The 26,311-nt window shown below is 35.3% G+C and overlaps 1 protein-coding gene across 1 annotated transcript in view; it reads left to right on the plus strand.

Annotated features, from left to right (window-relative positions):
• LOC145661684 (uncharacterized) overlaps positions 1-26,311 on the plus strand; it is a 130,958-nt gene that overhangs the window by 96,557 nt on the left and 8,090 nt on the right. The window contains exons 20-22 of the mRNA XM_081727028.1: positions 2,383-2,504; positions 6,420-6,596; positions 15,522-15,678. Of these exons, the coding sequence (XP_081583154.1) occupies positions 2,383-2,504; positions 6,420-6,596; positions 15,522-15,678 (456 nt within the window). The remainder of the gene's footprint in view (positions 1-2,382; positions 2,505-6,419; positions 6,597-15,521; positions 15,679-26,311) is intronic.

Genomic DNA, 26,311 nt, shown 5'->3' on the forward strand with positions numbered 1-26,311 from the left:
GCACAGAGAAGTTTAAGCACCAAAGAATAAATAAAAGTGAAAGTAGCTAACCACAACATTATGCAGTGAAGTATTATTTTCAATAGTGTAATGTATTTATATTGTGTCTTTTCATTTGTTTTGCGTGTCGATTCAATGTAAATGTTCTGAAAGTCAAGAATATTAAAAGAAGAATATTAAATGAATATGAATATTTTGGGAATATATGTGCAAAAGTAAATAATGTTTTGGCTCTGAAAGATATAGAAATTGATCATATTATTTTCTTAGATGGGTATGTCAGTTTAGTGTAAAGATTTTTCTGTTATCTAATATTTTGTCCAACACTACTTTCATGAAGATTTTCGAATAAAACTTACTAGCCGTGAAAACATCTTTCTTTTCGAATACAGAATATAATTATCTTGTAGTTTTAAGAAGTAGTAGAAATATGGAGTTGATGTTTTGGTATGCATGCGAAGCATGATCAAAGCAAAGAGCAGTACGTACATAATAAGTTTACGGGGGAGATGAAATAGCTGTGAATCCAGGGAAGAGACTTTCCTTAGTGTGACCGGGGTTGAAAACAACCGAATCTGTAGAAATTTTCTCATTTTATCCGTTTAAATCAAAATCTCAGTTTGGATTTTTTTTGTTGCAAAATTCTGTTTTTTCGAGATTTGTAAGATTTTTTTTTTTAAATTCAGATAGGGCTTTTACAGACAACATCAAGATCTTCATTGTGCTCATTGCCAGCTCCACTCGTAGGTCGGTGTCCTGTGTCTGTAGTCGTGGTTCACAACCTATTTCCGGATGGGATGTGGATGATGAACTGCAGGCCCGGATATCGGACTGTGAGTCGAGATGGAAGAGAGTTTGGAAGCTTTATATTTCGGGCCAGATTTGAGTTCTATTTTCCGTAGATGATTGGCTTGGTGAGTGTGTCAGTGACTGTTGATGACGAGCCCATACGGGCCCAGTAGGTTCGGTGTCACTAGTCAGTGATACATTCAACATAGCATGTAATCTCAAGGAAAGGGAACATCATACAAAACACAACAGACATTAACTTATTTATTTATTCATTTTTTTTAAAGTAAAAGATATATAATCTTAAAATATACTTACTGCTTTGGTCAGTTGGAGTTCTATTAGCAATTTTGAGTTTTTCAAAGCTGCGATGAATAATTTGCAATATGTGTACAGTATATATGATTTTTTAGAAGAATGAGCACAAAAAAGTAATGATTCAATGAGGTAAGAAACACTAACTTAGCTATATATTACACAAATTATGAAATTCTAAAAAAATAAACCTATTAAGATAATTTGCTATTGCAGCTTTGTATTATTGTTTTATATGTTAATATGTAGTTTATTGTACTTCTGTTATCTTTATATTAACATTTATTTATTTATTAGTGTTAGAATTACTTAGTTGCATATAATTTACTACAACAGTAGTCTACTCAAATCAATACTTCGTATATCCGCTTTAAGCTTGTTTATTTTTTTATCTATATCTTTATACTAGCTTCATATAAATCTCATTCGTATCTTCAATCCAATTAAATCATATTTCTCATCAATGTAATATATTTTGTAATCTTGAACCTTAAATCATAACATCAATAATCCATATCTTCATTACATCTTATTTCTTACTGTTTGCACATATTCATAACTATCTTAGCAACGGCTAGTGTCACATTTTAAAACACCGTTCACCTACGTACTCTTATATCCCAACAATTAGATCTTGTATCTCTATTTCCTATTATCAATATTATGATGAAACTTTGTAAACCTAAACTTAGAAGCTTTCAAACATTGTTAATATTTCTGTTCATATTGAGATCTAACTTAAGTAAACAAAAAAAATTAGGTGCATTTTCCAAGTGATTATCGTAATTGGCATTGTTCCTAACAAAGTTCCTAATATGTATAAAAATACTTTTTCTTAAAACATGAGAAAGTAATAACTTAAATTTTATGAGCTGCTTTTTTTTTTTTTTAACTTTCCTATAGGAAAGCTTGTCTTTATAAATCGGAGTTAACTTAAGAACGTTAATCGGAGTAACACACGTACAGGGTGTTAACGGGAACTTAATTTCTTTAATAGATCGATTTATTTACTTCAACTTAATCTTTGGTAAATTTTAATACATTTATAAGTTGACTGTTTTTCCTCTTTTCTGTTCTTGTCACTGTGTAAATTGCCACATTTTTTATGTTATTTTTTTTAGCACGAATATCTTATGGCCGCGCATTTTTCCCTTATGGCTTTCACTGGCATTTAATGAAGAGTTAGCGAACTTTGTTTAGATAACCTCATATATATGAATATTTGTGTGAAGTTATTAAAAATATATTAAATTTTATATTTATGTATACTTTTTGTAGTGGCTCATTGTTTCTGGGACACAAACCTTCAGAGAGTAAGACCAGCAAATCAATTTCGCGTCTCTCTCGGCAGGTACCACAGAGATTGGAACACTAAGGACAGGTATACACAGGAAAGAGCAGTAAGTTTCTTCTATTCTCTCTGATTTTAATTTTATTAAACATGCTGATAGCATGGGTATGCTCAGTGTGCGAATTAGATAATTTATATTGTGTGGGGGAGGGATAAAATTAAGCCAACAGGACGTAGCGTCTGAAGATGCAATAATTCAAAACGAGACAATAATGCCTACCCCGCCCTACACGTACATAAATATGACATGACATCTGTAAAAAGATTTATAGATTCAATAAATCTACCGACAATAACTATGCAGTGCCGTATTTAGGTTTGATGGGACCCTAAGCTATTGAATGGGGCCCTTTGTACTCTATGTCTACTTTTTATTTTCAGCGACAAAATGTCGCTGGTTTTTTGAGTTTGAATATATGCTATATGTAATTAATGGGCCTAATAGATACCTAAATACGTTTACACAGAAAATATGTATTTTGTTAACTTACATATTGATAAGTTTACAACATTTACAACACATTGCAAAGTTCTTTAGAAACACAACATACAGACTCATAATCCAGCCTCTGGAAGCTTCTTTTAACATGAAATAATAGGAAGTGTCAATACATTACGTAAACCACCAATAATTATATCAGGACGCAAAATTTTAGTCAGACGCACTCGCAAATCCAAAATGATGGTCGCCAGTATCTCTCACGTACACATTGTGGCCTTTGGTTTGACAAAGAAAATGATTACATCAGGGCACAAAATTTCAAAACCAGACAATTAGCTTTAGGATAATCAATTTTGAATTGGACAACTCATATACGTATAAATCATTCCTACTGAACACTGGTCGCTACCTGTAAATGTCTAGTCGCCAATGGCGACCTGGCGACCGGAAATTTTGCACCCTGATTATATAAATCATTATTAATATGAGATTATCTTATAACCTGCACAAAACGCAATTGTAATTAATAGAATTTGATTCCAGCTAGAGTTTGATTCCAGCTTGCGCGCTAGATGGCCTTTGCGTATTTTTCATTAGGAAGTGAAATGTATCTTTCAGTTTTACGTCCAACAGTTATGCCTAAAGGAGACGGTGATGATGAGAAAAGAATGCAATGGTGGAATGAATAAAGTGGGAGGAAACTGAAAAACCCTAAAAAAAAAAAAAAAAAGCTACGCACACGGTGTTTCTCCATCATGAAGTCCATTTGGAGCGAGGTGGGATCGAACCAGGGCCCCAGCGCACCAGAGGTAAACGCTCTACCACTGAGTCACCGCATATATCTCAATACAATTAGCATATACAAACTCGTTAAAGCATAAATTAATAAGCGATGGAGTCCTGTCTAATGTCAAACGGGCAAAAACATAAATCCACTAAAATAGCTAGCGAACAAAGTCAGAGGATACGAAATGGAACATTCAGATGTAATTCAAATTTTGAGAATAAACTAAACCACTCCTAAAGTTACGGAATAGAAGCAGTAAACGTGTTTGGGACCGTTTGTATTATATGTATTCTGCTTATAAATATAATAGATTTGATTGCTATAATAGTCATCTGGCAACCCTCAGTTTGAGTTGATTTTCTATAAATTTTCACAATTATGATATAAGATAAATCAGAGAGAGCAATACCGTGGCAAACAACACAAAAATGGAGTCATGGCAAACAACACGTAATCTTCATAATGTACATACTTTGGGTACAAACCAGTTTTCTTGTATGCAATCATTTTTTATTTTATTTTATTTTTTTTTTTCAATTTCAACTGTTTATTTTCTATTGCATCAGAGTATTTAGTGGCATTTGGTGTCCAAACAGCAAAACAGTATTCTAATTTTGACCTCACATACGAAAAACATAACCTTATAAATGTTGATTCTTTGTAGAAATTCTGTCCCATCCTATAAATTAAACCTAGGTTTCTATATGCACTACTCGTCAATGTGTCTACGTGTTGAGCAAGGGTTAATTTCCTTTAAAATATAACTCCTAGATCTTTGATAGTATTTGAGGTAGACAAGGAAGTGCCACTTATTGTATAGGTAAAGTTATTTGGATTTTCTTTCCTCGTGAAAGATACAGATTTACATTTGGACACATTCAGGACTAATTTATTCTTATCACACTATATTTGAACTCTCTCTAAATCCTGTTGAAGTTTCATACAGTCATCAATTGAGTCGTACATTTCCAAAACGGCTCTTGTCCATTTACAGAAAATACCAGAAAAAAAATATGTAGGATCCCAGAGAAACCTTAATATCCTCAAATATTTCCAGTTCTAGAAAACGCATCGATCCTACAGTTTTGCTCTGTTTTCTGGGATTTTCTGTAAATGGACAAGAGCTGTTTTGCAGATGGACGAATCAGTTGAACTCACTTTGATGTATAATTTGAGATCGTCGGCAAAAAGAAGAACCTGAAAAGTTTTAATACGCAGAGGAATATCATTAATAAGAAGAAGAAACAACAGAGAATCTAGATTAGATTTTTGAGGGACTTCCGAATTGAACTTGAAAATTATCGGTAAAGTAAAACATCGTCTAGGATTATTCAACTGAAACTCTCTCCAGCTCTTGTAAGAAGACTTTTTTTTTTTTTTAATCGTTGATTAAAAGCACTTGATTTCAATAACTCAAAAACCATGTTTTCATTAACTTTTATGTTTTAACTACAAAAGCCATTCAATTTAAAACATTGACATAGCACCAACCTCTTTTATCTTACATTGTGCTCTTACATTGCATATTTAAATCTAAGAGTACAGAATAAGCCCTTGTTATTTTTCGTAATACACCTGGGGGAGGGGCGCCTTTGAAATCACGCCCCGGTTGCTTACAACCCACGCGAAGGCCCTGGTGTCAATAATAAGTGTACACATGTGTTCTTGTCAAACTTCAAAATAACTTTCAGACTGGTATAAAAACTAATAGTTTAGAACAGTCAGCATCATTCGATCATGGATCATCCAACGATCAATCTTCACTTGGCAAGCACCGTTCACCTCTGGATCATCAGGTCGCCTAGCTGAGTGGTGTGATCTAAGCTGACGAATATGGAGAGACTTCACCTATTGTGAATAAGCTTCTCGTGTGCGCATTATTTTTGCATGACATGACTTGTTACTGTGCAAAGAGAGCACTGAATCCTGGCGAGCTCACGAGAGAACGAAAGGACAAGGTCCGTGTTAATTTGAACCTCAAATCACTGTACTACCCAAATCCTATTGTTATTTTATATTATACTACCTGTATCGTATCACATCTTTAAGTCATAATGGTATTGGTTACATATATATTCTTTACGTACTTCAATAAAATCACTCTTATACGCAACACGACTTGCTTTTTAAGCCATAACCCAGATCCTGTGAGTTATGCATGTATTAGCAGTTATGGTAATCACCCATGTCTATTAGAACATGATATAATTATGGTGAGTGAACGAAGTTCTTACGAGAATCCATTTTATGACTTACTTTCTCAATTATTTACTCCAAAGGTGATTATGCGACTATTTTCTGCTTTCAGACGTGCAAAATTTGTCGAATGCATCAACAGCTCAAGCCATCTCAAGACTAGTTTGATCAGGAAAGAACAGCTATAAATTATTTTATGCTAGATGATTAATGATTATGATCAGTCATTTCTTGAAGAATAGAGGCGGGGAAATCGTGTTGTTCTATAGGACAGTTTTTCGAAGAAGACTGTTTGAGGTAGAACGAACAGCCTTTCAATTTTGACAGTGGTTATGATGTAAATGATCTTAAGATGAGATGTATATGATCGATGAAAGGAAAATTAGCGTAGCATTTCTTAGTACAAGAACTTTCTAGTCACTACACGTCACAATTAAATCCAAAATTATAAATTCTTATCATGATATTTCTAAAACTGTCCATTTTGCTCCTTCATTTGCATTCTACAAAATAATTCAATCATTTACTTTATTTAATAGGTACGGCAAATTGTTGTTCATGAAAGATACGGGGATTTAAAGTTGAATTATGTAGCAGATATTGCCATAGTCTTTCTTGAAGAACCTGTTACACTTGGGCCTGCTGTACGCCCTGTATGTGTTGATTGGAAAGGAGAGTTTGCTAGGACACAACTCGTTCATGGAAACAGAGGAGTAGTGAGTACTGTGTATATAGTATATAAAGATCAATCAAGAAAATCACGTATTCTTTTAAGTTCCGTGTAATCATAGAATGAGAAAGGTATTGTAATGGTGAAAACAAAGAATTATATATAGTTTCTTCCATGTAGTACACCTATTGGTAATATGTATCTATACAAATACATTAAAAAGTATATTTCTGTCTGTCATGAGGTTTTCGTATAGAGAAGAATCACCTAGAGCGTGGTTCTCAACCTAATTTCTATCACGGCCCCCATTTTATCATATCCTCTTGTCAGCGACTCCCTTATAATTTCTGATTTGATTTTTAAACAACTCTGCACCTGTTGAAAATATTTAGTAGATCTATTTTTGCTGTTCTTAACAGTATGTATGAAAATAAAAAATATGCCTATAGATCAAAATTCAAAATAATATTTAAAATATTTTCCGATATTAAATTCTAATTCTATTTGCCTCTTCTGCTTATCTTTGCGACCCCCATGAAACCCTCTCGTGACCCCCAGGTTGAGAAACCATGACTTATAGCCGCGGGCGTCTCTGGCGGGGGATACAGGGGGACGCGTCCCCCCCAAATATTTCGAGTATGAAATAAATGGATCAATGCTGAAAGTATTTAGAACTATATGGAAGAAGTAAAAACAAAGGCAGAACAAATTAAAGTTACGTCTGTTCTTAAACATAGGTTAATGTGATTAGAATGTCCGCCTGAGGTGTGACACTTTTAAAGAAGTTTTTTTTTTTTTAAATTACACTTCTTGGTTAGTCAAAGTAGTCTCGGCTGCAATCACACGATTTTTTCATTGCTTAACCAGCAACAATTGGTTTCCCTAACAAAGGGAGACTGAAGAAGAGAAGGAAAGGATGTTTAGAAAGTTTACCTGCAAATTAAGAAGGAAAAATCTACAAAGACGGGGAAATATACAATGGAAGCGAAGATGACAAGAGAAATTGAAAAAGATAGAGAAATTTGAATATTATATATGAGAGTAAATTTTATGCGAATACTATAGAAGGGCAGCAAGGGACAACTACTATGACAATATAGAAAATAAAGATAGCAATGAGTGTTTAATGAGCAAGTTGAGTTTGAGGAAGATGGAAAGAATACATTGAGGAGCCGGATGAGAGCGAAAATAGACTGTCCATTTTAGACAGTAAAACGGAAAGCAAACAGCTAAGTAAATGAAGATGGTTCATTAAACAAGTTCAAAAACATACAGCGAAATGAACAAAAAGGTAGATAATATACCTTTTGAGTTTATTAAGAATACATAAGAAGAATGAAAATGAAAAATTTGAAATTCACAATCAAATCAAGTATCATCGTAAGACTTCTTTCAAAGAGTTAAGATTTTGTTAGCTAAACAATCGAAATATGTGAGGACTATAAAACTACACTGCTGCAAATGCGTTTACCCCTTGAAGGCCTAAGGGGTGCCTCTGAGACTCCCTGCTGCGTATACAAGCTACCTGAACCCATCGCGACTATTTGTATTTTCCGTCATTAATAGGAAATGCTAGTCACTACTTTGCTATGAAATCATTTGTCAATGGCAATAAAAGATGAACAGTATCAAATAACACTATGTAACAAAATTTAACTTTTGTCTTGTCCTTGGGATGGTATTGTTATTTTTCAATTTAGAGTGCCCGAATATGATGGAAATGGTTTTTTATATGTTTCAAATGTTGGTTTTGTAGTGAATACATTGGATTATTCTCTTTTTAACACGTTTAAATTCCTGCATTTCACAGGAATTTTAGTTAAGTAGCTAGTACCTCAGCACTATTCATCCGATAATCATGGCTCATACGTCTTTCTCTTTAGAATAAAACAGACCTTCAAATAGAAATACGCATACGCATACATGGTGTACCCTAAAAGGCAAATATCGGGATTTTTGGAAACAATTCTCTAAAAAGCAAAAATATCAAATCTCAAGGCCTCTGGAGTGACTGTATATAAGTAACCAAAGGATCTCTACCTTAGAAAATACTTATGCTCTATAAGTAATTCTTCCGCCAAGCTTCATTGCAATATATTTAATAGGTATGAAGAAAATATTTTACAATCCTTGTTCAAAATACAAAATTTATTACCTAAATAGAAATAAAAGACATCATTTTTAAACAGTAGAATGAAACAAGTTTTCTTTACACATATATTGTATATATGCTTTTCAAAGAGATTGAACCATTTAAACTTCATTTTCAGTAAGATCTGCTGTTGGTGACAGTGGCTTGCACGAAAACCATATTTTATTGCGTTCCAATAATGTAAAACGTTTTCAGAGTTTGAACACAATCACTTTCAAAAACGTGTGCGTTTTCTACATTGACGTTTATATAGTACAGCACTCTCACGAATCATGGACAAGATATAGTCCCCCATCACGTTTACATTGTACCGTCGTTCGAAGTTTAAAATGTCCTGATGGAAGTGCTCCCCATGTTCTTCGGAACACTCTCTTATGTTTTCCTTAAATACTTCCAGGTGTGAATGCAGAACATGAATTTTGAAAGACATCCTGCACCCCATTCTACCCTAGCTTTGCACCAAATTGTCTATCAGCTCCGTATAATTTTATGCTTTATGATTGACAAGAAATCCTTGAATCACTGCAACACATTTCCAAGTATCCCTTTCAATTTCGATATATATCTGAGGAAATATATACTTCACACTGAACAAACTTTTTAACTTGTGGGCCTGTGAAAACTCCGGTTATTATCTATGTATTTGACAATTCGGGGAACATGCCTTTTTAGCAAACTGTTTAATAACGCTAACTTGATATCCAGTGGGAACATTAGTTCCTTTCGAGGGTCTACCAGTGGCTTAAATTTCACGTTTTCCTCTCCTACCAAAAACTCTGTCCGTAGTGGCCAGTTCTTCTTGCAGTAATACGCACCAGCGTCTCTACTATCCCAGAAGCAAAGGTAGCATGGAAAATTTGTAAAACCACCGTGAAGATCAACTAGGACTGCGATAACTTTGAAGTCTCCTACAACCTCCCATTGATATTTTTCATAACACAGGACCTGACATAGGATCTTCACACTATTATGTTCCTCCTTCAGATGTACAGAGTGAGCCAAGGAAAGAGAGGATACTTGTTTCCATTATGGAAGAGCACTGTTTTTAATCTCTTAGAGGAACTATAAATGAAAAGCCGCCACTCACGAGAGTTACAAGGGACACTAATTGACTCGAACAACTCGGTGACGTTGTTACAGTAGCACAGTCCATCTTTCATCGTGAAAAACGCGAGAATGGCTTGTAACATGACGTCTGAAACGATACATTTACGGATTCATCTACTAAGTTCTACTGTTTCAATCTTGAACTTGAAGCTCGCCATTGGCTTTAGTGAGACCAAGATCTGTGGTCAAATCGGTAATATCTTCCTGATATGGATAGTACCTTTCTGATGGCGGAAAATCACACGCGTAGTCCGCATCTCTCATATCTTTATTATCAGTATCTGACGAGTCATGTTCTTCAGAGCAATTCGGTTTCTCTGCGCGAGACGGATCAGAATACTGGAGGGTGTGTGAAACTAGAGCCATCGACGAAGGAATGTAGGGATATATGACTTTAGGTGCATTTTTACCACTTCGTCGTTTCGATGGGTCCACAATGTAAAAATAGCAGTTGGTATGTGGTCAGTTGGTTCCCTGCAAATTCGTGGTATTGCATACTTCATTGATCTTTTTCCCCCTGTACCATCCTGTCAAAAAAAGAGAAACAAAATATTTGCACCAAACGAAAAAATCCTATACGGTACATTTATAGTGCAATTAGACTGTACAATTAGACTTCTGTTCCACATTAAACACAATATTACACAGTTTAAATACTTGCATTCAACCAAGAACGAAGATTGTTTCATATCAAATCTTAGCAAAATACTCTTCCCTTACAAACATGAAAATCCTGCAGTGAGTTGGAAACACTGTTAAGCTTTTACATTTTATCAGTACTGCCTGAATAAGTTTCCCTTGTCACCAATTCGAACAATCCCTTTACGTAATAAGATACAAACACATTGTTTCTTACATGAATTTTTAGTATTTGTATCATATACCTATATGAATGATTGGAATTCTAGGTAAATCTGACAAGGTACATTCGCGAAGTGTCCCCTCAGGATTCATGTAAAACTGATTTAAATGCAAAGTTCTCCATGGTTCAATGTGTATTGTACTAATTTTAGCGGCCCATATGGGTAATTTGCATATTTATGAGCCTTCATATACCCGAAATTTAATAATACACTTTCATACACAATATACTATAACGCTCGGTCACAAAATTGCTTTTGGTTTCTTTAGATGTAACTGAACATGAATGTGGACATATGCAAAACAAATTGGATCAAGTACTGCTTCTCTGACACGTATTGTTCACACCGGCCGCCATCTTGTATCCGCCATATTGGATTCAACTTTCAGTTTTTCAAATGCGAATAGGTACATGTGATACATCAAATTCATATAAAATTTTCTCGCAAAATCATTGGTGTTGTGAGTTTTACGGTAGCTTGTACCATTCCCGTAACTTTTGGAAAATAGCTTAAGAACGGCAAAGGGCATATTTTCAAAGAAAGGTCCCCTTGATGAAAAGGACCACTTTATAGGAACGAAACTCTGATGATGCAAAGATGACTTCAAAGTAGGAAATACGGGTTTTGTCGTTTTTCCGAGAAAATTGTTGCAGGGAAAGTCTCCTTCGAAATGACAAAGGACCACGCGCAATCCTTACGGAAATTGGATTTCGGTGGAATTACTTGAAACCGTGATATGTTGTAGATATGGTGTTCCGGGAAAAAATCTCAGTGGGCACAACCACAAATCACTGACCCTTTGGCCACTACAGGGCTACTTTTTTGAAAACAGCCGAAGATAACGATCTTCTGGATTTCTGTAAAAATGACTAAAACCGTGATGTGTTGTAGATATTGTAATCCTGAGAAAACGTTTTATTGTGCATAACCACCAATCACTGACCGTTTGCCCATTATAGAATCGCATTTTGGAAACAAAAGGAAAGTTTCTGGATTTCGGTGAAATTCGGAAAGCAGTCGAGTATAACGTTCTGGATTTCAGTAAGATTTATTAAAACTGAGATATGTTGAAGATCTTCTCATCATGAGAGAAAGTCTTAATGGACACAACCATCGAATTATGGCCGTTTGGCCACTAGAGGTCCATATAGAGGCAAGATGAACATCTGAATGTTGTCTGTGCTTAAATGATGTTGGCCGCTAGTTTCCCATCCCTTTTCCGAGTTGCGGGATAGGTCATTTCAGGGTTTCATACAATTCTAAAAAAAATCCAAAATATCCTTACCTTCTGCTGTTTTAAAAATGTGGCCTAGTTGTTGCCAAATGATCACTGATTGGTGGTTGTGTCCATTGAGACTTTTTCTCAGGATCAATTTGTATCTACAACATATCACAGTTTCAAGCAATTACACCGAAATCCAGATAAATGTTACCTTTTACTCATTTAAAAAAGTGACCCTATAGTGGCCAAACGGTCAGTGATGGGTGGTTGTGCCTCTTGATACTTTTTCTCAGGATCACAATATCTACAACATATCACGGTTTCAAGTAATTCCACCAAAATCCAGAATACCATTACCTTCAGCTCTTTTAAAAATGTGGTCCTGTATTGACCAAACAGTCAGTGATCAATGGTTGTGCAAATTGAGATTTTTCTCAGGATCACAATATCTACAACATATCACGGTTTCAAGCAATTTCATCGCAATCCAGAATATCACTATCTTCGGCCGTTTTCAAAAATGTAGGCTTGCAGTGGCCAAACGGTCAGGGATTGGTGGTTGTGCTTATTGAGACTTTTTCTCAGGATCACAACATCTACAACATATCAGAGTTTCAGTCATTTTCATCGAAATCCAGAATATCACTATCTTCGGCTGCTTTCAAAAAAGCGGCCTCGTAGTGGCCAAATGATCAGTGATTGGTGGGTATGCCCATTAAGACTTTTTCTCAGGATCGTAATACCTAAAACATATCACGGTTTCAGTCATTTTTACAGAAATCCAGAATGATGTTATCTTTCGGCTGATTTAAAAAAGTGGCCCTGTAGTGGCCAAACGGCCAGTGATTTGTGGTTGTACCCACTGAAATTTTCCCCCAGAGACACCATATCTACAACATATCACGGTTTCAAGTAATTCCACCGAAATCCAATTTCCGTAATGATTGCGCGGGGTCCTTTGTTGTTTCGAAGGGGGCATTGCCCCTGCAACACTTTTCTCGAAAAAACGACAAAACCAGTATTTCCTACTTTGAAGTCGTCTTTGCATCGGCAGAGTTTCGTTTCTATAAAGTGGCCCTTTTAATCAAAGGGACCCTTTTTTGAAAAGGGACTCTTTGTTCCTTTAACCTATTTTATGAAAGAAACAAAAAATACGCGTCGATTTATTTTTGATCTAGTATACTGTATAGGTGCCAAGTTTGAAGAAAATCGGATGAAGAGAAACCCTTGTTGAGCTATCTTCTTTACACTTTCACTTTTTGGACTCAACGGGTTTTTGCCCCAGTCTTCAATTTTTAACAAATTTTGGCACAAGCCGGAATACATGCTTCTTCGAAACTCAAACCGGGAAGCTCGTGAATGATATGTTTGCCTTCTAGACTTCTCGACAACCGAGGTCAGCATTCAACCAGTAAAAAATACTGTACTTTTTAGTATTCGCAGCAAAAAACAGCCCATCTTTCATATTTATATGCAGTGTTATACTAGAAAAGAAGAAAGATAGGAGGATATATGAAAGACAGTAACGAAGATACAAAAACTGAAAGACGGGAAAAATCTTTTCCATTTTCTTCTTCTTATTATTATTATTTTTATTATTATTATTATTATTATTATTATTATTATTATTAATAATAATAATAATAATAATAATAATAATAATAATATCATTGGTATAATTGCAGTGCAGTGGGCATTAAAATCCCGTATGATCCTTTGTATTCTTGTGCCTCAAGCCCTTATATCTTCTTGCCAGAATACTTAACACTAGATCCAGAATTTGCTTCGTTTTCAATAGGCTCAACTACAGTTGGAGAAAATTTTTCGAGTCGTTTCAAATAAAACTCGCTCCAACTTGCCTATACTCCTCCTTGAAAAGCAGGATCCCAGCCAGAATTACCCCGGGATAGGAGACTTATATTTAAAAGATATGACAATCTTAGCAAAATGCAGAAGTATTTAGAAGCATATTTGGACCACTTCAGATGGATTGACCCTTATGTCATCCATTGTCTTCACGATAATAAAATCGTCATTCTTAACAATTTATTTTATTCTCTTATTTGCAGTTTGCCACAACGATATATTTGTTACAAAATTGAGGTTTGGTCCAGCGCCTTTCGAATTCTCAACCAAGCCAACGTCCGAGGTTTTTGGGTTCCCTACCATTGCAGGAAAAGGAGAATTGCAGATGGTAATGCACTTTTTGAGTCATCCATACATAAATAAAATAAACTGACGATTTTGGTAATTTAAAAATAATTTCACAATTTTATTTCAGTACCTTTGTGCCCTTGATAGTATTTCACTTTTTTTAGGCTTTAGAGGGAGCTCCTCAGTTTGAGAAGTGCTGTTCTATTGTATCTGTATTAAAAAAAAGAATAAGAGAAGTTGTGATTTATCTTATGTGCTGAAGCGCGATCACTTATTAAAAAAATAATAAAGGTCAGCTGCTATGCTTGTATCTATTTTGCAATTTTTCTTTCCGTTTATATGTTGAAGAAAAAAGTAACTATTGTGCTCACTTCTGTCTGTTCCTGTTCCACCATTATCACATTGTGTCACCAGAGAGTAGACAATGTTTTATTGGTGTTAGTTTAAACTGAAAACATTGTTTTACTGTATATAATTAACTGAATGACGTAGTTAAAATATCCTTATACAATCTAAGACTTCAACATTTTTCGACCTCCAACTTTTGCTTTGCATGAGTAGAAGAAGCCTTGGAGAACTATTCTATCCCTCCATTTGTGTATCGACAGATAGTAGAGCTATCTATAATTATAATGGATTCAGGGTTTCAATCTGAAAATGCTAGATTTAACACGTACAAATTGAATATTGGGTTCTTATAGTTTGATTTGGGAGTTTTCTCTAGTTCTACACAGTGAACTGAATCTCACTTTTTCATACTATTGCTTAGTTGTCGTTTTATTCGTAGCTTATAAGAGCTATGCCAATATATGCTCTGAAACTGGACGTTACTTTCTACAGCGTATTTTTATATTCTTCAAAATTCTGTAAGACGTGAAATGCTATTTTACAACATAACTTTTTTTCGATTTAAAATATTCAAGAAATTTCTTATTGTTGAGCAATAACGATAGCCAGGTCCGTTTCACAAAATTTACAAGTTCACACGTAGTTTTAAAGTTGTAAAACATTATAAAACAGAAACGGTATAATACTAGTAAAAGTCATTCGTACATATTAGTGCTACGTCCCACGATTATGCCGGTGAGGCTAAAGGAGATAGTACAATTGTAAATGATATTGTATACAGATATGATAGCCAATGACGAAATTAATGAGAACAGCATTTGTTCCATAATTAAGTAGCAAATCAATTGTCAAATTTTCGTATTATCTTTGATTTTTTTTTGCAAATGTTTTGAAAGCTACGCTGAAGAATTCAAAGAATACGTTATAGAATCCAGGATCTCGCGACGAAAAGAGGTCTAACTAGAAAGTTTAACACACATTATGGTAGACCATAAGAATAACAAAATTTAGATTAAAATTATATAACTACAATAAAACTTCAAACGAAAACTCTCTAAGTGAAAAGTGGAAACACATTGTATATTTCATGATCTCTTGTAATTAACGAACAACTTTTATTTGTAGGTGTCAGGTTGGGGTAACACAGAAAGCGGTAATCTAGGCGATGTTCTTCAATCAGTTGAATTACCTTATATTGAATACGCCAAATGTGTACAAGCTGTTCCAGTTGATTTTAGACCTTTCATTACGCTGGATAAATTCTGTGCTGGATATCAAAATGGTACGTAATTCATAACATTGTGTACTGAAGTACATATTATTAACTCTTTAATATATATTCACATTTGACTGAAGAATACATTCGTAAGTATTGAAGGCTTTCGGTATATCGGAACATTTTGTTACAGTGATTGCTCGTTACTGTGAATGGTCTTGTTCTTTGTAAACTCTTCAAAATAACTAAACCTTGATAACTCTAAGTTACTTACTTGAGATGTATATTTTCCAAGGATGTTATAAATAGAGGATCTGCCCATACAGTATGTATCTTCATCCTGTTAAATCGATGAAACCAGAAAACAACCGAGCATCGGCACATCTGATTGGCTACTCTTGTATCTGCCATCGTCTGATAAGCTACTTTCGTTTCCGCCATGATTGTTGGCTCAAAACATTGCGATCTTATTGGGCGGAGTGGGCAGAGTAGCGGTGGCGAAACTGTGACGTATGGCTTCAAGATTTTGTTGTAAGGCCAGATCCTCTATTTTATAAGATCCTTGATATTTTCCTTACGATATTCATAAAGGTTATTTATGTCAAGATGGAAAACTCATACTTTTTGAACTTTAAAATATAAAATTTTCTATTTTTAAAATAATATTAACAATTCTGATATCAAGAGAAATAAAATCGAATTGTTTTAAATTAATATTATTGTAAACTTTTGCGTAGTTTATTTGACCAAATATAAATTATAATTTTTGATTACGTAAAAATTGAATTAAAAAGAAAGAAGAAATGATTGTCTGTGACAAGATTATATTTTAGAGGTTCAAGATGGCGACCGGCTTCTAAAGTATTGGAGCGTTATGCTCTTCAATTATTTCAATATTAATTTAGAAACTAATTTTACTTTCAGAAATAATTTAGTTTTTGCACTCTTTATATTATATTACATAATTATTATATGTCCAGCGCTTCTACGCCCTCATTAATTTTTACAAATTAGTGTAAAAACACATCTACCTAGAACAAGCCAATTCGTCCATGTTGAAACGAGCCACCTTTACATATAAAATTTTATCAAAAACTCTTAAAACAAAACTAGTGAAGCAGTCAACTGGGCCTTAAGACTGTGACTTTCTTTATAAAATCATCCGTAAAAGAGATAATTGGAACTGGAACTGGAGATTATGTTTAAGTGAATGAAGTAATCTTTTGAAACTTTAATAAGTTTGGAAGGAAATTACACTCAATTTACCCTGTATTGATAATAGTTCTTCCCAGGTAACATTTGGTAGTCAAACTAACTGATAATTCTAAAGTTTATGACCAGAAGAAGAAATATACGTACAATATTTGAGTAAAAGTTTTAGGTTCCTGCAATAATATTATAACTTGACTTATTATGTAAGTTAAACATCTCAAATCAGATTATGATGAAATTCATAAAATCTTTAATAATAAATGTAAATATTAATATAGTACATGGAAATGTTACCTAATCGAAATCAGTAATGGATGTAGTACATTTGATATTTCTCTCTCTCTCTCTCTCTCTCTCTCTCTCTCTCTCTCTCTGAATTGCATTAAGTTGGTGGCTATGGCCTAAATCTGGCTGTGGTGTGTACCTGTGTGAAGTTAGCCCCCCAAAAGTTTGGGCTACACAAGATCTTTATTGGACCAGGAGTACTTCCTTTGGGCTGTTTGGGCTAGTAACTTTTAGTGTTTGGACTACTCTAGAAACAAAGCTATAGCTTCACAAAGTTTGGGGGGCCAATTTCACGTTAGCCCCCAAAGTGTTTGGGCCAGACGAGATTTTTATTGGGCTGGATAGTACTTCGTTTGGGCTGATTGAGTCAGCAACTTTTAGGGTTTGGGCTATTATAGTTTCTGAGATATGGGCTATTACGTTTATTTTTAAAAAAGTGATTTTCCTGTATCTTTTGTTGGAGTTAACTTCACTAGTATGACAGATCTAACAAATACATTTATTGAAATTGGCAGTACTTTATGCCGATTAGTAGTGTAGAAAGTTTGAAGATTTGGGCTGCATTTTGAAGAAGGGCCAACTTCACGTTAGCCCCCACGTGTTTGGACAAGATGAGATTTTTATTGGGCTGAATAGTACTTCGTTTGGGCTGATTGGGTCAGCAACTTTTGGTATTTGGGCTATTACATTTGTTAAAAAGTGATTTTTTCTGTTTCTTTTGCAGTTCCTAGGTTCACTAATATGACAGATCTGACAAATTCGTTTATTGGTATTAGCAGTATTTTATGACGAGTAGCACTGAAGCAAGTTTCAATATTTGGACTACACTTAAACAGTAGTTAGACCTTCACAAATTTTGGGAAGCCAACTTCACGTTAGCCTCCCAAGCGTTTGGACCAGTTGACATTTTATTGGGGTGGATAACATTTCCTGTAGGCTGAATGAGTCATCAACTTTTAATGTTTGGACTTTTATAGTTTCCGAGATATGGCATTTATTATAAAAGGATTTTCCTGCTTCTATTGCCGTGGCTGTCTTCACTAATGTGATCGGTCTGACAAATACGTCTATTGGGATTCGCAGTACTTTGTGTCGACTAGCAGTGTAGCAAGTTTGAAGATTTGGGCTGCATTTGAAACAGAGTTAGACCTTCACAAAGTATGAGAGTCCAATTTTCCGTTAGTCCCGCAGGTGTTCGGGCCAAACGAGATTTTTATTGGGCTGGATAGTATTTCGTTTGGGCTGAGTGGGTAATCAATTTTACGTTTGGGCTATTATAGTTCCCGAGATCATGGGCTATTACATTTTTTAAACAATGGAAATTCGTGCTTCTTTTGTCGGGGATATCTCCACTAATTTGGTTGATCTGTTAGATATCTTTATTTGGACACATAAGACTTTTATTGAGCAATATAGTACTCCGTTTGGAATTAATTGAGTCAGCAACTTTTTTGTTTGGGCTATTTTATTTCCCGATATAGGGTTATTTCAATTTTTAAACGTGATTTGCTATTTATTTTGCCGGGTCGGGACTTGGAACTATCTTCACTAACATCACGGTGTAATAGATATATTTAAGTGATCCCGCATGGCGTAGTTGCTAACGCTCTCGCGGTCCAGGGTTCGATTCCCTGTGAGGCCTCTCGGTCGAAAAAGTGTAACAGCTTTTTCAGGCCAGCCATCTTGAATGAGGTTTTCCTGGGTTTTACTCATTCACTCAAATGCGGGGGTGGTACCTAACTTATAGGTAACAGGCTGCTTCCTCCATTTCCTTTCCCCGGATAGTGTGCTCGCCGAGGGACGTCATCCCTTATATACGTGACGGGCTAAATGACCTTAGATGCCCACAGCCCATAAATATAATTCCTAATTCTAACCTTAGATATATTTACTGGGCTGTAGACTAGTAGGCTAGGAAGTTTGAAGATTTCGGCTGCCTTTGAAATAGCCACAGTTTCAGAATCTTCTTGGCTAGACTAGATTTTTGTTGGGCTGGATAGTACTCCATTTGAACTAATTGAGCTACTTTTGGTATTTGGCGTAAAATGAGATATTCTTCAAATATGATTTTTTTTCGGTAGTATCTTCACTATGATCTACCTTTCAGATTTCTTTATTGGGTTTGATTGTATTCGTGTGGATTAGGAGAGTAGTAATTTGAAGATTTAGGCTGCATTAGAAACAAAGTAAGAGATTCAGAAAATTTGGGCTCTGACTTCACATTAGCCCCAAAGTATTTGTCCAGAAAGATTTTTTTGAGTTCGTGTTTTATTTCGTTTGGTAGAATTGGGCTAAGAACTTGAGGCGCTTAGGTTATTAAGATGCTTGGTATATTGCGTACTAAATTTTCTAAAAAATTGTAGTTGCGTTTAATTATCTTGAGTACTGACGAGCAAACGTGACACCAAGATCATCACGGACTTGGTATGTAATCGTATACGAAGAATTGTGTACTTTCGTATCTTAATACGTCGTTTTGTATCCTGCGTATCGTACCTGTTATGCTCTAAAAAAAATATAATAAAATCACTTTGTTTTAGAAACATGAATATTGTTCGCACTTACTAATTCTAAGTTCTAACTATTGTTCGCACTACTAATTCTTACTAACTCTTACTAAGTGACTAATTCATACATATTGCGATAATTGATTCTCGGTTCTAAGTTCGAGAATACCTATGCTCGGAAATCAAAATAATAATAAAGTCTCTGGTTAAATACAGGGATGCCTTTAAAGAAAACTATACGTACATACTTTGTCACTATCTCTAACAATAATAGTGGTATGCTTTATCAAACTTTTACTAATTTGTGTTTTTATATATATATATATATATATATATATATATATATATATATATATATATATATATATATATATATATATATATATATATATATTTACAATAGAGATTAAACTTGTGCCCACTAATTTAGGAGATTAATTAACAAACCAGTTACTAAAAATTCAAATATACGATGTCTTCTTCATCATCATTAGTTCAAATTGGATTTTTTTTTTTAACATTTTGTCTAGTACTGTCCAATATCGAATATCCAGATTTCGATATTTCATTATCCGAAATCCAGATTTCGGCTTTTGACATTTCATTATCCGAAATCCAAATTTCGGCTTTTGACATTTCAATATCCGAAATCTGTTTTCGGTTTTGACATATCATTATCCGAATTCCGAATTTTGGTTTTCGACATTTCATTATCCGAAATCCGGATTTCCATTTCAGTTAAAATTCGAAACTTGTTACTTTAAGTCTTTTACGGACACGTGCATAATATATCTGTGTTTGATGAAGAAAGCTCGAGGTGAAATTTCCAAAAGGGTCTCAAGGAGCATACAATCTTGTAACTAGTCTCCATTATATTATTATTATTATCAACAATTCTTTGTAATTTTTAAGGCGATATACTCATCCACATAACGTATATATATAGGAAAAGCAATAAGAAAGCAATAATTCTTTTTTTCAGTTCGGTTATTTCAAACGATTACGATAAGCACTTCTTCATGTTTATGGGGGAGTACTTGAATCCTTCTGTACTCTCTTGCTACGCCTATGGCTTAAACTGACAAACAAACTAACTAACTCTATGGCCTATGGAACCCGGAGGTTCAATGCCGCGTTCACAAAAGCTCTCCCCACAAAAGCCCACCTAGATTTGATAACCCTAACAATGTTTGGTGAACTGTATAAATTCCTCGCTGAGTATGTAATTCCTCGTTGAGTATGTAATTCCTCGCTATGAAGTTTCCGCCATTCCCCATTCTCGTTCCTCTGGGTCCGAATATTCGTCTCAGGATCTTGTTCTCAAATACTTTCAATTTATGTTCTTCCCTCAGAGTAAGCGACCATGTTTCGCAACCATACAGGACAACAGGTATGATTATCGTTTTATATATTTTAAGCTTCAAATTCTTCGACAGAATTCGTGATAAGAGATTTTGAACTGAATGATAACACGAATTCCCTGCTTTTAGTAGACATTTAATTTCTTCGTGAATATGATTTCGTCTGTTAATATTGATCCTAGATATTTGAAAGTATCCACTTTATCAAAAATATTATTATATATTTTAACGCATTCATAATTTGCCATATTACGGTCCCGTAGTTTTCTCTGCATTTACTTCTAAACCCATGTCCCTGCAAGCATTTAATAAGATCTCTGCTTTTCTTTCTATTGTTCTCCTATCATCCCCTATTAAATTTACATATCCGCATACTCCATAACCTGGTGAACACCGTTCAACTCTAGGCCCTGGTTGCTATCTTTGATTTTCCTTATAGCGTATTCCAGGACAAAGTTAAATTATAATGCCGACAACGCATCTCCTTGTTTCAGGCCATTCTCGACGTGAAAGTTCGTGGACAAAAATTTTCCTACACGGACTTTACTTTGGGATTACTAGATTAATTAAACTACACTGGCTTTACTAGATTAATTAAACATACCTTAATTAATCTAATTAGCTTTTTCGGTATTCCAAATTCTGTAAGAACGTTGTACAGTCCGCAGAAAAAACTTGCAACATGAGCATGTAAGTTTATTGTGAAACGACGGAGTCTGTTGCTCCAAAATAAGTGTGCAGAGGAGGACGCCGAGGTTTCTCCTGGCGTGATTCATGCCACTTAGACGTTATGTTGATTCCCTGCGCTGTTAGACGTAGTTTCACAATAAACTTACGTGCTCATGTTTCAGGTTTTTTGCAGCGGACTGTACAGTGTTTCTCTCCTAACCGAGTTGTAAGCCTTTCTAAAAACAAAAAATAATTGATGTACCGGGGTATTGTATTCCCACTCTTTTCCGAGTATTTGGCAAATGGTAAATATTTGGTTGATAGTTGATCGGTTTCGTTTAAATCCGTACTGATAATCTCCAATAATTTCATCTGTGTATGGGGTCCATCTTACTAATAGAATGTTTGAAAGAATTTTATAGGATGTTGGCAGAAGAGAAATGCCTCGATAATTATTACAGTCAGTTTTGTTGCCTTTCTTGTGAATTGGGACAATGATTGATTCTTTCCACTCTTGTGGCAATTCTTCCTTGTTCCAGATAAGAAAAATGACTTTGTGTATCTTGTTCCATAATTCCTCTAGCTAAAATTAATTCAGCCGGAATTTCGTCTACACCCTTAGACTTGTGTTTCTTTAATTTCTTTATAGCGATTTCTACTTCTATTCGGTTGGATTCTGGAATATACGGTTCTGCGGTGTGTATCTCCCTTTCTCCAAGCACATTAGTTTTTTTTCTGTGTGTTAAGCAACTCGTCAAAAAAATCTTTCCATCTATTTAAAATGTTATCTACATAAGTGAGAACTGTTCCTTCAGATTTCTTTATTATTTAAGCACGAGGTTGGTAGCATTTCTTAAATTCGTTGATCTCCTTATACGAGTACATATCCCGAATGTTTTTATTTTTACTATTATCTTCAAGTTTCTTAATTTTAGTTTTCAAAAAATCGCCTAAAAGTCTCGGAAGTTTCCCGCCTGATGTCTACAAAATTTTGTGTAGTTATTTCATTCGGATTTTGTAGCTAACGTAACTTTGCCTGTTCTCTCTTCTCTGCTAGTTTAATGCATTCCTGGTCGGACCATTGTTTTTTTCCTACGTGTTTCCGCGTGTCCCAATTTTTCTTTTGCTGAAATTTTAATGCTTTCTCTACTTTTAATCCAACTATCCTGAACGCTGGTGCACTCTGAATTTTCTAAAGCCGAGAATCTATTCGAAACTTCAATCTGGTATTTCTCTGTTACCTGGCTCTCTTCTAATTTCTTTAAATTAAATCTCTCCATTTTCAGATATTGAATATTTCCTTTATTCAATGATAATGTTTCTCTTATTATCGCTGCTACCAGGTAGTAATCAGTGTCACAATCAGCTCCTCTAAACGACCGGACATCAATTATGCTAGATTGTCTTCTTAAACTGGCTTAAACCTCAAAGCAAAACGAAATACAAAATTAAGGATTTGAAGTTTCAATTTTTTTCGTATTTTTCGTCTATTTATAAAATTATCAAGACCCTCGCAGGTGGATCATGTTTTGGCTGGAGTTTTGGCAGTTTTGTGTTGTATTTGCACATTTAATCTTGGTTTTTGTCTTGCATATTCATCCTCAGTCCAGGGGCAAATGGGGCAGTGCTCTGGGTCCAACGACGTCAGGGTGCCCCGCCGGTACTGTAGTGAATAAATGGAAATAGTAACTATATGATATACATTTTTAATGGTTCCCGGTGACCACTGCCAACATCTGCCAAAAATGATTTAATAATATCGTAGAAATTAATAATGACGTAATTCTGGGTCACAACCTCTGGCAAAGTGTGGAGAGCTTGGCAGCATTGCATCTGTCTTCTCCATTTAGCGCTCCACCAATTTATAGTCCAAACAGATTATAAGAAATATTATCACCTTATTACACTGAAAATCTATTATTTCCAGCAACCAAATTTGTGAAGGTCTAACTATATTTCAAATGCAGCCCAAATCTTCAAACATGCTACACTGTTGTCGACACAAAGAACTGCCAATTTCAAATAAACGTGTTTGTAAGGCCGCGTTGCCAGGTTACATGAATCTTGTAGCTGTCATTTAAAAAAAATTTGAAACCCTACTATATTTCCCCATGTGAACGTAGTCTTCAAAGGGACATACAACATTCTTTTCAACTTGCAAGGAGTCAAACCATGTGGAACTTTCTGGGTTGTCTGGCTTGCTACAAGCTATCGCCCTCCCGCTGACATAAAGGAAAAACCCGTTTCGCCGCTTCCGAAACAACGGATTCTTTTAGATGAGGAGGGGAAGTGCGCCCAAATACACGTTTTTAATGAGGAGGATTACTATTTGTCCACTAGAGTGCAGTACTGCACGAGTGGAAATATCTCTCTTGCTTTCAGAAAGTTGTAATGTGTAAACACTAAATAGAAAGATCGAGTTGCAAGATGTTTTTTATGGCAGCTACAAGATTCATGTAAAATGGCAACGCGGTCTTACGTTAGACCAGTTATATTAGTGAAGTTAGCTCCGACAAAAGAAGCAGGAAAATCACTTTTTTAAATAAACGTAATAGTCCATATCTCAGAAACTATAATAGCCCAAAGGCTAAAAGCTGAAAATCCAATCAGCCTGAACGAAGTACTATCCAGCCCAATAAAAATCTCGTCTGGTCCAAACACTTGGGGGAAGGGGGGCTAACGTGAATTTGGCCTCTCAAACTTTGTGAAGGTCTAACTCCTTTTCAAAATACAGCCCAAATCTTGAAACTTGCTACACTGCTAGTCTACATAGAGTACTGCTAATTCTAATACGCGTATTTGTCACATCAGTCGTACTAGTGAAGTTAGCCCTGACAAAAGAAGCAGTAAAATAACTTTGTAATAAATGTAATAGCCTATATCTCGGAAACTATAATAGCCCAAATGCTACAAGTTCCAAATCCAATCAGCCCAAAGAAGTACTATCCAGCCCAATAAAAATCTCGTCTAGCCCAAACACTTGGGAAGGGGGGTTACGTGAAGTTGGCCACCTCAAATTTTGTGAAGGTCAAACTCCTGTTCAAATATAGCCCAAATCTTGAAACTTGCTACAGTGCTGGTCGATGTAGAGTACTAGGGTGGGTCGTTTTGCCACTTTTTTTTTCGGAACGAAATGTAATACCTGGCAAAAGTGGCCCACCCACATGGACATTACAGGTATTGATTTTTTTTTCAAATCAGATAATATCTTCTGTGAGAACTGTTGCCTCAAAGTTTCAAAATTCCACTGAAAATTACAAAAAATACCAAAATTGTTCATTATTTTTAGTTATGTTAAAGTAAACATATTTTTGGATTTATACATGCCAGATGCTATGAAAACTGACATTCAAGTCTCAAAATGTCAGTTATATGCCCCTGTGGTGGGATAGGGGTGCCTACTCTGGGGCCGGCAAAGGGGGCAAATTCAGTACAATTAAGCGTTTCTACAGCTATTTTCGTCCTTGCCTTTTCCTTCTACTGGTGGTTCATAGTGGTAGCAGAGCATTGTTATTTTTCACCATGACACTCCCACCCCTCCACCTCACAATAATGCAATGCCCTTCTCCTGTCCCAATCTGCGTAACTCAGCGTCACTATCAGGAATGAGCCGGATACGCTTCAAATTGGGCGCCATTTCTCAAGCGCTATATTTGGTTACTGTTGCCTTCAGCTTATATGAATTGGCCGTTACAGATAATAGTTTGCTAAACACTATTTTCACAGAAAATTCTGTATTTCTTTTTTTTAAAAGTCAATATTATTTAATATATCACAAAAATTACTTCAGTGACAATGAAGCAGACCTTGAAGAGGAAGTAGAGGAAAGCTCTTCTGAGGAAGAGACCAAACCCAGAGAGAGAACATCTAAACCGAAGCTAAATTTGACTGAAACTGCTATGATTACTCAGAGATACAATGTAATCAAAAGGGCTGTGGCACATATAACATCAACTGTGCTTCAGGCAGCTTTAAAGGCTGGAATTATAACCTCTCAACAATCTAGCAACATAACTCTTCTTTAATTGTGGACAGGAGCAAAATAAGGAGTGCGAAACTTAAAGTTGCTCGGAATTTAAAAGTAAGTTCTTGAAATGATGATCCCATTAAAAGCCTATACTTTGATGGTAGGGAAGACACTAAAACACACGCAGGCATCGTTAGAGAAGAGCACTTATCACTTGTGGCTGAACCTAACTCTCAATACGTTGGTGACGTGACACCATCATCTGGCTCTGGCCATGACAAGACCACGGCTTTTTTCGAGTACATCATGAACCAAATCGAAGGTGGCTTTAATGAAGTAGTTCTTGGGTGTGATGGAACACTGGTAGGAAGGGAGGTATACGTCGAAAATTAAAGGAACTAACAGGCTATTTGTCTCTTGCATTTTAATGAACTGCTTTTCCGAGCTCTCTTCACGCATATTGGCACTAATTCAAGCCCCTATTCTTACACAGGTCCCATAGGTTCAAAACTATCTGACTGTGAAAAGCTTCCAGTGGTGTCATTCAAATCAGCAAAATGTGACTTACCTCATCATAGTCAGAAGAGCTCAGAAAACTCAGTAAAGACCTGAAATACTTATCTCAAGTCTCCCATTGCTAATGGTCCTCGTCACGTCTTTGAGACCATTCATAGGTTTAGATAATTACAAATGAATAC

Source organism: Thermobia domestica, chromosome 1, assembly GCF_964235325.1.
Source record: "Thermobia domestica chromosome 1, izTheDome1.hap1.1, whole genome shotgun sequence".
Classification (NCBI taxonomy): Eukaryota; Metazoa; Arthropoda; class Insecta; order Zygentoma; family Lepismatidae; genus Thermobia; species Thermobia domestica.